The sequence below is a fragment of the Mytilus californianus genome, unplaced genomic scaffold (genome assembly GCF_021869535.1).
Source record: "Mytilus californianus isolate M0D057914Y unplaced genomic scaffold, xbMytCali1.0.p SCAF_12, whole genome shotgun sequence".
Lineage (NCBI taxonomy): Eukaryota > Metazoa > Mollusca > Bivalvia > Mytilida > Mytilidae > Mytilus > Mytilus californianus.
The window spans coordinates 18797631-18808905 of record NW_026262604.1 but is presented as its reverse complement, the minus strand read 5'-3'; the positions used below and the strand labels follow the sequence as shown (position 1 = coordinate 18808905).

Below are 11275 nucleotides of genomic sequence, written 5' to 3'. Positions count from 1 at the left end.
CAAGTCACGTACATATATATACAGTAATACTTTACATGTACAAGTCACGTACATATATATACAGTAATACTTTACACTCAATTATTTTTCTTTCAAGTTTATGAAATGTGGAAAAGCATATAATCTCAACTTCGAAATATTCAACTGACATCAATAAAGTGGCAATAAGCGAAACCATTAAATGTTTAAGAATAAAAGCAACTAGCAACAATAAATGATATACTTTAATGATACAAAAACAAAATCATGAAACTAGCTGGTAAATAAAACTACATAGATATTTTTATATTTTATATACCTGCAAATAAATTATGGTTCCGTGTGCTAAGTTTTGCCTGTCAGAATTTTTAATTCATCTGATACCGACAACTTTGTGGATCTATTTCAAAATCACGAGAGTAACGATGTGGTTGCCCAGACCTGCGTTTACATGATATACAGCAACAAACGACAACCACTGAATTACGGGTGACTGACTTTGGACAGGGACATACATAATATGGCGGAGTGAAACATGTTTGCTTGCGCCAAATCCTTCCCATAACCTGAGAAACTGGTGTAATACAACGACATAAGAACAAACTAAATAGGTTCCATAACTCTCGCAAGAGGCTTTAAAAAGAAGTAAGTGACTGCTAATTGTACGATAAGGTAAATAATATGATAATATAATGAAAACATTAGTATCGGAGGATAGTGTTAACAATGGTCCTCAAGAATTAATTGCATATATACTGTGTTACACTGACAGAAAACGTTTTCACTTTCAGCATGTACAAAAATATCCCATTAAGTATGTTTGCCATTCTTGTTGTTGATCTTTTGTCAGATATTCCAAATTCTCTAGTTTTATCCATTTAAGGTCATAAAACATTTTTCCCGCTAACCCCAATTTTCTTTTCATAATTTTATTACGTATAATTTCAAAAGCTATTTTTTTTTAAACCGAATAAAATCCTTAATATGTTTTCATAGTTTTTGAAAAATGTTAAAAATCATTTCCCGCCAAATTTTAATTGCTTTTAACTCAAAAACAAGGACAGGGACATTTATTATTTTTTTCTGCTTTTAAAGTACCATTATTCATATACTATCAATTTATATCAGTCTTTTAAAAAGCTTGTTATTTTAAAACAGAGGAGCGAACATCGTTAACCAATAATACACTCATTTCTGGTAATTCTGCAACAAAATTTTTCATTCTTTATATTCGGTTAAATATCTTCGACTGTCATTACACTCGTCACATTTGTCCTATTGTGGTTTATTCTTCTAACTGTACATGTGTTGTCTACATTGAAGTCATCCGCCACTTTGTTACTTAATCGACAGCAATGAAGACGCTCGACACATAATGGCCACCATTGAAAACGCATGTCATATAATTGACGGCAATGTAAACGCACCCAAAACAGTGCGAAAATAAATACAATATATACATAAGGGATTCCAATAATTATTATTGCTGCAAATAGGTAGAATGTTGTCGACTTTTCCCAATCTAATGGCGGATATATAAGGTCGTTTTCAAAGACACGTTGATAAATCAATGAAAATATCCCATAAATTATACCAAAAACCATGGAATAAACCACGTGGTGAAAACGTACTTCCTTGGCACATATAATCATATTCAGAATGACATAGACAGAATTCCCAATGTGAAACTCGATGCTTGATAGAGTGGAAGCTGAAAAAAAATAAAATTAGTAACATATACTAGTACTAGTATGTTATATAAGCTAAATTCAAAATGTACCTTTTCAAATGTTTTTATTTTGTGTATGATATGTTCATGATATTTGATCATAAATGCATATGTGTGTGAGAACCACCGACCTTCGGCAAGAAAATTGAAAATCCTAGTCAATTAACATTAGAGTCAAACGCACCTGCCACGTAGGGGGTTCAAACTCACGACTATAGCCTACAGATACAGAAGAGAACTACTTAGTCCAGACGGCGAACGAGGCCCCAAACATTTATTATGCGTCACACAATGAATTAATTATCAGGTTGCATATCAATATTTCTTGTGGTCAAAATACATAAAAAATCACTAACATACAACCAGTGCATATAAAAGGTAAATACTTTATTGCAAAAATATTATAGAAAAATTTATTTAAGTAAAAGATATAATATAAAGAAACATGTACTAAATATTTATACTGCATGGTGAATGTTCAACAAGTACTTGGTACTGGAAAATACAGTAAGGCGGGGGTAATCCGTAATATATATGTAATTCAGGTATCAGAATTTCAGTGTATATATCATATACACATAATTTCTCTAATTCTTTAGCAATTTATCATTTTCTGGACCCATTTTAAAAAAAAATAATCAATTTGTGGTTGCTGATGTTGATTAAGTTAAAAGGTGACAATCTATATCAGCTCTCTGTATGAATCAAAATGTGCAAAACTAGTGTTAAAGAAAGTGATTTCTTTATATTTGTATGACGTAGAAATCCGGAATAAGGAAGGCACTCGAAGGGAATTTTCGTTTATCAAAAATGAAAAATTATTTGATGATCATAAGAGAAACTGATTCTTACATAGAATCTTGTGGATAATCCACTTGTACCAATGAAAGAAGCTGCATGTATATACCCTGTCTGAGACCTAAATAACATATAATATGACTAGTTATCCGTAAATGATAAATGTATGTTATAGGCAACGTCTCATGGGCAACACATTAACATTTGGTTAGAGTTAACTGTCCATGCTATCATGTTGTTATCTAGTGATTCCAAACTAGCAATTAAATTTCAATACATCTTTGGAATATCGAACGCCATATGTGAGGGTTTGGATAGGGGCACTTCATTTCTGTATTCTTTTCTTTTTTTTTTTTGGTCCATTATTCTGCATTTTTTGCCTATTAGTCTGCATTTTTTGCCTATTATTCTTTATTATGTAAACTCCATCCAGAACCTCATATGTACTTACAGTATTCCATTACACCAAATCCCACTTTAGCTGCATGGTATCCAATACTTATACATAAAGCAACAGGATTGCTTGTTTCAAAGAAACCCCATGAAAGGTATAAATACCATGGCATTTTCCGTTCTACAATAACAAGTCTTGATTATTTATACACAAATGTTAATTTCTGCACAGCAAAAAGTACACAATATCACATTTAGGCTCATTATCTATCAACAGAAATTGGATCAGCACTTATGAAACTATACATATAGGTACAATCAATCATTCATTGAATTTTGAAAGTAAAAATGTTAGAAAGAAAAAAATGAACGGTACAGTGCTGTTGGTTTAATTTTCTTGTCGTAAATCAGGCCGTTGGTTTTCTTGTTTGAATCATTCACATTTTATCACTTCGGGGCCTTTTACAACCGACTACACGGTATGGGTTTTTGTTTGAGGTCGTAAGGTGACCTTTAATTGTTAAAATTCACGGCATTCAGACTCTGGTGGATATTCGTCTCTGGAAATCATACCACTTTTCATTTTGGCGGTAAAACCATGCATTATATAACCATTTAATTTAATAAGAATACGGCGTAATCTAAGGTATATATCTTATAAACTCAAGTAATAAACATATACGCTGGCGCTTCTATGATTTCATTTCTAAACAGTTAAGTCTATATGCTCTCTGTGACAGTAATAAGGCCAACACCAGGATTTGAAATATGCTCAGGTAATGACGATACTGCTAATTATTGTTAATTTTGTTATCTACATGGAATGTAAATTTTAATGGTGTTTATATATCTCAACTTGTACGATTCGCTCGTGTATGTAACAACGTATTAGATTTTAGCGAGAGAAATTTATGTATTACTGAAAAATTATTACACCAGGGTTTTCGATATCATAAACTAGTCAAAACATTTACTAAATTTTATCATCGGTATAAGGACATCATTCGTAAATATAACTCAACATGCAGACATCTTATACGTTCGGGTATTTCACATCCAATCTTTTATGGTAATATTCTTTTAAAAGCACAAAAATGTCAGTATTCACCTCAAAAGCTAACAAAACCTTTAAACAGACTTATTAAGAAGGGATATAGTTACGATACTGTTGTCAGGTCATTAAAGATTGCATATTTTGGCTTTAATATTGATTCACTTATAGGGTCTTTGCATCGGAATTAAACATATTTATTCTAAAACCAGTTGTTGGCATGACACGGGTTATGTTCTTCTCATATATTTTATGATGGTATAATACTAAACCCCTAACAGGAGGGATTGTGCCTGATATTCATGTGATGAAGACATAATCTTTAAATCAGTTTAATTGAGGTCTGGAGCTGACATGTCAGTAACTGCTAGTAGTCTGTTGTTATTTATGTATTATTGTCATTTTGTTTATTTTCTTTGGTTTCCTATTCTGACATCGGACTCGGACTTCTCTTAAACTGAGTTTTACTGTGCGTACTGTTGTGCGTTTGTTTTTTTCTACATTAGCTAGAGGTATAGGGGGGGGGGGGGGGGTTGAGATCTCAAAAAACATGTTTAAACCCGCCGCATGTTTGCGCCTGTCCCAAATCAGGAGCCTCTGGCGCCTTTGTTAGTCTTGTATCATTTTTAATTTTAGTTTCTTGTGTATAATTTGGAGTTTAGTATGACGTCCATTATCACTGAACTAGTATACATATTTGTTCAGGGGCCAGCTGAAGGACGCCTCCGGGTGCGGGAGTTTCTCGCTGCATTGAAGACCCATTGGTGGCCTTCGGCTGTTGTCTGCTCTATGGACGGGTTGTTGTCTCTTTGACACATTCCCCATTTCCATTCTCAATTTTATTAAATCTTAAAAACTAAATTTAATTTGTGATATGTCTATAACTGATTTCAAAGCTGCATGTATTCCGCTGTAGCTGTTACGTTTGATATGGTTGTGGATGGAGGGGGGTCTTCATTTCCCTATTATATAATTTTTTAGGCCATTTTTCTCTATTCTTTATAGATTTTGACTGTAATTCTCTATTCTTTATATTTTAACGCCCAATTATTCTCTATGCTTTATTTTTTGGGCCTACTTTCTCTATTCTTTATTTTGTGAGCCCTTTATACTGCACAGTTTGTCCATTATTCTCTTTTCTGTAAACCCCATCCAGACCTTCTTTGATTATACTTACTATTTGTTCTTCAGACATTTAAGATAGATCGGAAACAAATTGACCATGCAGAGTAAATGAAAACTGTTGGCTTGGAGACTTTAAAAAAACGCAGTTCGCTAACATGGAATCAAATTGCTAAATAAACTCATTTTAGATACAAGGATTAAAACTGTGTACGCCAGACGCGCGTTTCGTCTACAAAAGACTCATAAATTAGGCTCGAATCAAAAAAATTAAAGATGACAAATAAAGTACGAAGTTGAAGACCAATGAGGACCAAACATTCCGAAAGGTTTTGCCAAATACAGCTAAGGTGATCCCCTTCCCCATGTTGAAAATCCTGGAACCTCCATTTCCAAAAATCAACTTAAAAGTTCTTTTCAAAAACATGATTAACTTCATAAATGACCAACTTTTGAAGCCAGATCTAGTGGCTCTCCGAACCTTTCCGAATTCCTGCGTTTAACACAGAGATAACACGAGGTACGGTTGCATCAATACTATCACTCACCATTATTTTGTATTAACTTTTCTTTCCCAAAAAGGTGAAAATAGCAGGTTGCAAAGCAGTCTATGATGTTAGATAACAAAAGCAGTGAGTATCCCCAATTAGTCAGATAAATAAAGAAATCGGTAGGTTGTCTTATGTAACTATATATAAACCAGGAAATATGCCACAGCATGCATAATGTAGTCCACGCTGTATACCAAAAACCACCGCCACATCTACATGTACAAGTCTGAAATGTAAATGCAACGTTTTTAAATGTGAGTCCTCAAATGATTCTATAAAACAAAGAAAACTGGAGGAAACATCTTTTTGTAACTCTTCAAAACATTTACTATATACAATGTGAATGTGTTAAGAGGGTACAGAACACCTAAGGGAGTTAACTCTTTAAAAAGTAGCTGAAAGTTTAATCACATAGTAGAGAGAAATCAAGCTTCTCAAAGCTATATACAATGTAAACGTGTTAAGAAATCATTACTAAATCAATCTTGTATGAATATTTGAAATTTATTTTTATCATAATGCATATACACCGTAGATAAAGATCAATGAGTTTGTCAATATAATTTATAAAACATACCTGTGTAATTACAAATGTCTCTGGTATATGGTGATTAAAGCAAAAATCTGCACATTTAAATTTCCTCTTTTCAGTTCCACGTCCTACACTTTCCATATTTTTATTAAAATATTTTTTTTAAATGTTTGCATTCAAAATATTGCAAACTCCTAAAGGAAATCAGTGTTTCTAGGTTTTTTTTTTCTTCCACTACTTGCCACACGGATATCTATTTTGTGATTTATGTTCCAATATCAAAGTTCTAATGTTAAACAAAACTAAAACAACTGTTTTTGGATCAGTAAACAAAATAATTAGAAATAATACAATTGACATGGTTTACTTTTTATGAATAGATTCAATGTGCATATTCATTTTTTTTTGTTTTTAAAATTACAATAGATAGTGAATTTCTTTAAATGATTTGCAAATTGGTTACAATGCAATTCAAAATACAATATAGTATTTAATAATTATATTATTAAATATCAATATTATTACATTGTAATTATAAATTCGCATCACCCGGTTCGCTGCTGGTGAAATAAATCCCAAAGGGTATCATCATATCAGTAGTCAGTGTTAAAGTATCGACATTAGTATAACATGACTTTCTTAAATTCGCCGTTGATACATTTATGAATTATTAAAAACTACGGTTCAAACTCCCTGTTAAACTTGGATAAATTTAGCTGGTTTTTTTTTGGGGGTGGGGGTCTTTTTTGTCGAATAGCTGTCTCCCTGTACTTAGATTAATTCTTATCATGCGTTAGCTTTCAGATTTCTGGGTTTGAGAGTTCCTGGTGTAGGAATATCACAAAAAGCTCTTCGGAGGCATCAACATTATAACATGTTATTTTCGGATGAAAGATTTCTTATTAGTTTATTGACAGATTTTTTGATAATACTTGAAAATTTTAATTCTAATGCACAGTGTGCAATCGATAATTATTTAAAAGATAAATTGTAGGACTGCGCACATGGATTAGAAACTTTCAACGGCAATTTTAAACATGGTATTAATGGTTGAATTTTCAGAAGATTAGAATCTCTTTCTTGTTCAGGTTATGTTTTTTTACAATAAATATGTCATTAAATAAAGAATAACAATACATTGTCTCAAATTATAGAATTGCGACAAGTAGAATACGAGACTCTGTCGAGCATTATTATCTTGAGTCAGCGCAAATAAGTTTTATGTTTTAGAGATCATGTTCATTATGTTTGATAATTCTGGTTTATAATGCAACTGATAAAACTGTGCACAATGAAACAATTTGGACCAAATTATTAATTTGAAGCGGACCTAGAAGAATTCTTTCACTACTATCGAATATCAACGTCCAAAACAAGATTGTATACAGCGAGCGACTGTATAAAGTTAGATTGGTTCCCTCGGTAAATAATCAGTATGCCTACGGAATATATTAATACTGGACAGGACACAGACTAGAAAGTCACGGTTTACAAACGGTCAGTGCATTTAAATGAACAAAATACAGTGTAAATTGTATAAACAAAAATAACGAATGGGTCAAGAATAAAGGGAGACGTTTGTCATATGAAAGGAATGTAGTTAGTTTCTAAGATTTTTCATCTCAATCTAGAAAAGCATATGTGTTCATCTTGTTATTACGATTGGTTTTAGAAAAACAGAATATTTGTTTTGTTTGATTAAATTTCTTCCCCTCCTTGTCATATTAGGGGAGATAACTAAAAACAGTCTTACTTAATTAATGTGTTAAAAATTTTCCCTATTTTTTTAATCAAGAAAGCAAGTCGTATGACCCCATTATATTCTATTTCTTTTTTCAACGCATGTTATAAGAACTATTTTTCTCATATTTCATTTTAAAATCCTATCGTTAAATTATCATTTCAACACACAAAATTGTTTCCTTGTATAATCTATTCCCAACTTTGTTTTGGAAAAATATTAAAATTTTCCATTGAATTTAAGTTAGACCTTCATCTACCTTAAATACTTATATAAGATACTTTTGTAAATATCAAAATTATTTTAAAGATGTATAAAATTGCTTATAGAAGATATTTTATTGTAAGATTTCTAAAGAAACCTTTTATCTGTATATATTCCTCTCAATGTTAACTAATTCTTGATTTTTTGTAATACAATAATGTAAAAAGTTGTAATCCTTGCACAAGGGTATTAAATTGAAAAAAAAAATATCTTACTTGTTCATATCAGGATAAAATGAAACATCTGAAACCCAACAATTAATTGATTTAAATTAATATTACAAAATCAGACAGTTCTGCAAATGGCGTGTCTTTCAAAATATGGTTTATCAAAATAACACAATAAATGCCGTAAGAATCCTGACAAATTGCAGGTGACGAATACTTATTGCATAACATTGTAGATACACGTATATTATTTCAAAAAATACTTCTTGTACGAACTTAACAAAAATATGTTATAGAAAAAAATGATATAAAACTCGTACACATATATTTACACACACTTTTTCCATTTCAAAAGTTATACCAAACAACTCCTACTATTTATATCTATTTCTAATCATTTTCTATACCAATATTCCCATTAACTATTTCATTCATTCGTCGAAAAACATTGGACTTTTATTGTTTAAGAAATAATTTATGCAAGCTATACTTTATTTTAGTTTTAACATGGGTAGGCATTATATTCGTGATTATTTTTGCTCGAGCGATAGCGAGGGTTAAAATAACACGAATATAATGCCTACCCATGTTACAACTACAATAAAGTATAGCTTGCATCAATTATTTCGATTCTGATTAGGACAATTACTGTAATTTCTATGTTCGATGTGTATAAGTGAAGAGCGTTTGTGTAGGCTCTTCCATGAACCTCCCTGTCAGTTTTTATCAAAATAGTTCGAACCAGTTTAATTTCGCAAAGTTGTAAATCTAAAATTCAAAATTGAAACAGAAATTAACAAATTTATTAACAAGAACAATATTCGTGTCACTATATAACAGAAAAGTTATAATTGAACGTCTTCTACTTTGGAGGTCAATTTCTGTAACACACATTTACAAGTCAGTTGTCAATGGCGGTGGACGCACACGAGGAATCAGGTAAGTCTTTATTTACTAAATTAATCGTACATGTGCCGCCGGAAATTGTAGCATTGGTGAATATGTTCATATCTGATAGAGGATTCCTTGACAAAGTAGTGCTGACATTCGCGACTTGGCAGGAGGGGCCCTTTGACACGGATTCATTGCAATTGGCATTACTTGCGGTAGCTACACCCTGTAAAGTTGATGAAAGGGCACGCCTTTGTGCATCTGATGGTCCAGCAACGTAACTTTCTAACGATTCAATGTTTCTATGACCCGTTACTAACATGATAGTTAAATCATCGACCCCGGCGCGTTTCAGTCCAGTACCAACGGTATCTTTAATACAATGATTGTTGTATCTGTAGGAAAGGCCCGCTTCATTTGAAATCCTTGGCATCATTTAACTCAATTTGTTTTTCCCCATTGCTTGATTAGCATACCAGCAATTTGGTTTTGGATAAAGCAATTGCTGCTGAAACAATGCATTACATTTAGGACTCAATTTAGATAAATAAAAATCCAAACTTGCCACTGGACAGTTTATATCTTCTGATTTTTCATAAATACGGAGCTCTTGACGGTTTTCATGGGAATCAACTCCATGGTGAGTTTTATTGGCCTCGTTATATGTCATTTTGTAGTAAGTATGACCCTTGTCATCTTTGAACTTTCCAAAAGATGACTTTTTCAAGCTGTTTAGCCCCTCCTGTCCTCGTCTACCAAAATTTAACATCAAGTCCCAGAAAACTTTATTTTGTAGTGTTACTGGTGAATCTGTGTTAAAAACCCCACTGGAACACAAACGCTGTACGTCTCCTTCAGCTACAGGGTTTTTGTGCACCGTAACATCTTTGTCGTCTCTCTTGAGGGTTTTAATCATTCCCGTTATTACATGATTAGATGTCATAAAGGCATTATCTTTCATTAAATTAACATTACGGTTAAATGGTGGACTTGTGAGATGACGGGATATTGCTGCACGTATTCCAACTAATGCAGATTTGGAATAATCTGTCCCTTTCTTTGTTTGCAAGCTTAATCTGTCGTTTAATATGGATCTTTCAAGTTCCTCAAACTTGTCATTGTATTGGTTTTCTGTCTTTCTGTCAACCATCCTGAAATTATAATTTTAAAATTATTTTACTATTAAAGTTAATGTGAATATTCACTTTAAAATTTGTAATATGCAAATTTGGAAAGGAATGATGTTTTGAGGCCATTATTCTTTATTTTATTTTATCAGTTAACCGATTCGCAGACCAAATTTTTTTCAACACTTTCATAAAAATTTTTTTAAATTTCATGCTTATTTTTTACTAGATATTAGATTGATACATACACGTGTAAAAGGGACTTTCAAACTTTGTGAACTTAAATACTAAAATACTAATATATACAAATATTTTCAGGTTGAAAAAATGTAAGCTAACAAATTAAAAAATAAAGGTCTTATTAATGCGTGGTGTAGTCAGAGGTTTAAGATAAACATATTTTTTACGTCATTGGATCATTGTCTTGAAATTCACAATATTCATCTAAAATTTGAGCTTCCTGAATAGTCTTATTGTAGTACATATACACACGACATGCAATGATCATGGATACATTTTTAGTTCATGATTTGTTTTTTTAATGACAATTAAAATTTAAACTGAATGACCATCTTGTTGCATTTGTAAATGGATTGGAAACCTTGGTGGTATATTGATAATTACGCCTATTTTTTTAATAGGAGAATAGGGTTCGATTCCCTGCTAGGTTCAATCCATTTTATTATATATGAAACAATTTTGTCATTTCAGTACTACAGTATTAATAACCTGTACTTTATTTATCGTCAGATCATATCTTTCGTACTTCGAATGAAATTGTTATATGCATGCTTTTTCAATAGCAAGAAAACCCATAATACGATGATAGTATATTGTTGTGTACAAGTAATTTTTTTTTACCTCTGAAAAGGCGCACTCCCCAATCAGTTTGTTGCTTAGTTGTCTCTTCCACTCTGGCCTGAGCCAGCA

At 32.0% G+C, this 11275-nt stretch overlaps 1 protein-coding gene across 1 annotated transcript; it reads right to left on the bottom strand.

Annotated features, from left to right (window-relative positions):
* Nucleotides 1-210: 210 nt before the first annotated feature.
* On the bottom strand, nt 211-6562 carry LOC127721497 (protein rolling stone-like). The gene is made up of 4 exons (XM_052228259.1): nt 6201-6562; nt 5621-5849; nt 2958-3080; nt 211-1690 (listed from the first exon to the last, which is right to left on the bottom strand). Exons 1-4 carry the CDS (start codon nt 6294-6296, stop codon nt 1215-1217), a joined length of 924 nt encoding a protein of 307 aa, XP_052084219.1. The 5' UTR covers nt 6297-6562; the 3' UTR covers nt 211-1214.
* Between the last annotated feature and the right edge of the window lie 4713 nt (nt 6563-11275).

What these genes read in the sequence shown, in the direction of transcription:
- LOC127721497 (XM_052228259.1), bottom strand. Translation starts at nt 6,296, where the DNA reads ATGGAAAGTGTAGGACGTGGAACTGAAAAGAGGAAATTTAAATGTGCA. An exon ending in AAAGTTAATACAAAATAATG is followed by an intron (nt 3,081 to 5,620) that starts GTGAGTGATAGT and finishes TTGTTATTGTAG; the next exon opens with AACGGAAAATGCCATGGTAT. An exon ending in ATTTGGTGTAATGGAATACT is followed by an intron (nt 1,691 to 2,957) that starts GTAAGTACATAT and finishes ATTTTTTTTCAG; the next exon opens with CTTCCACTCTATCAAGCATC.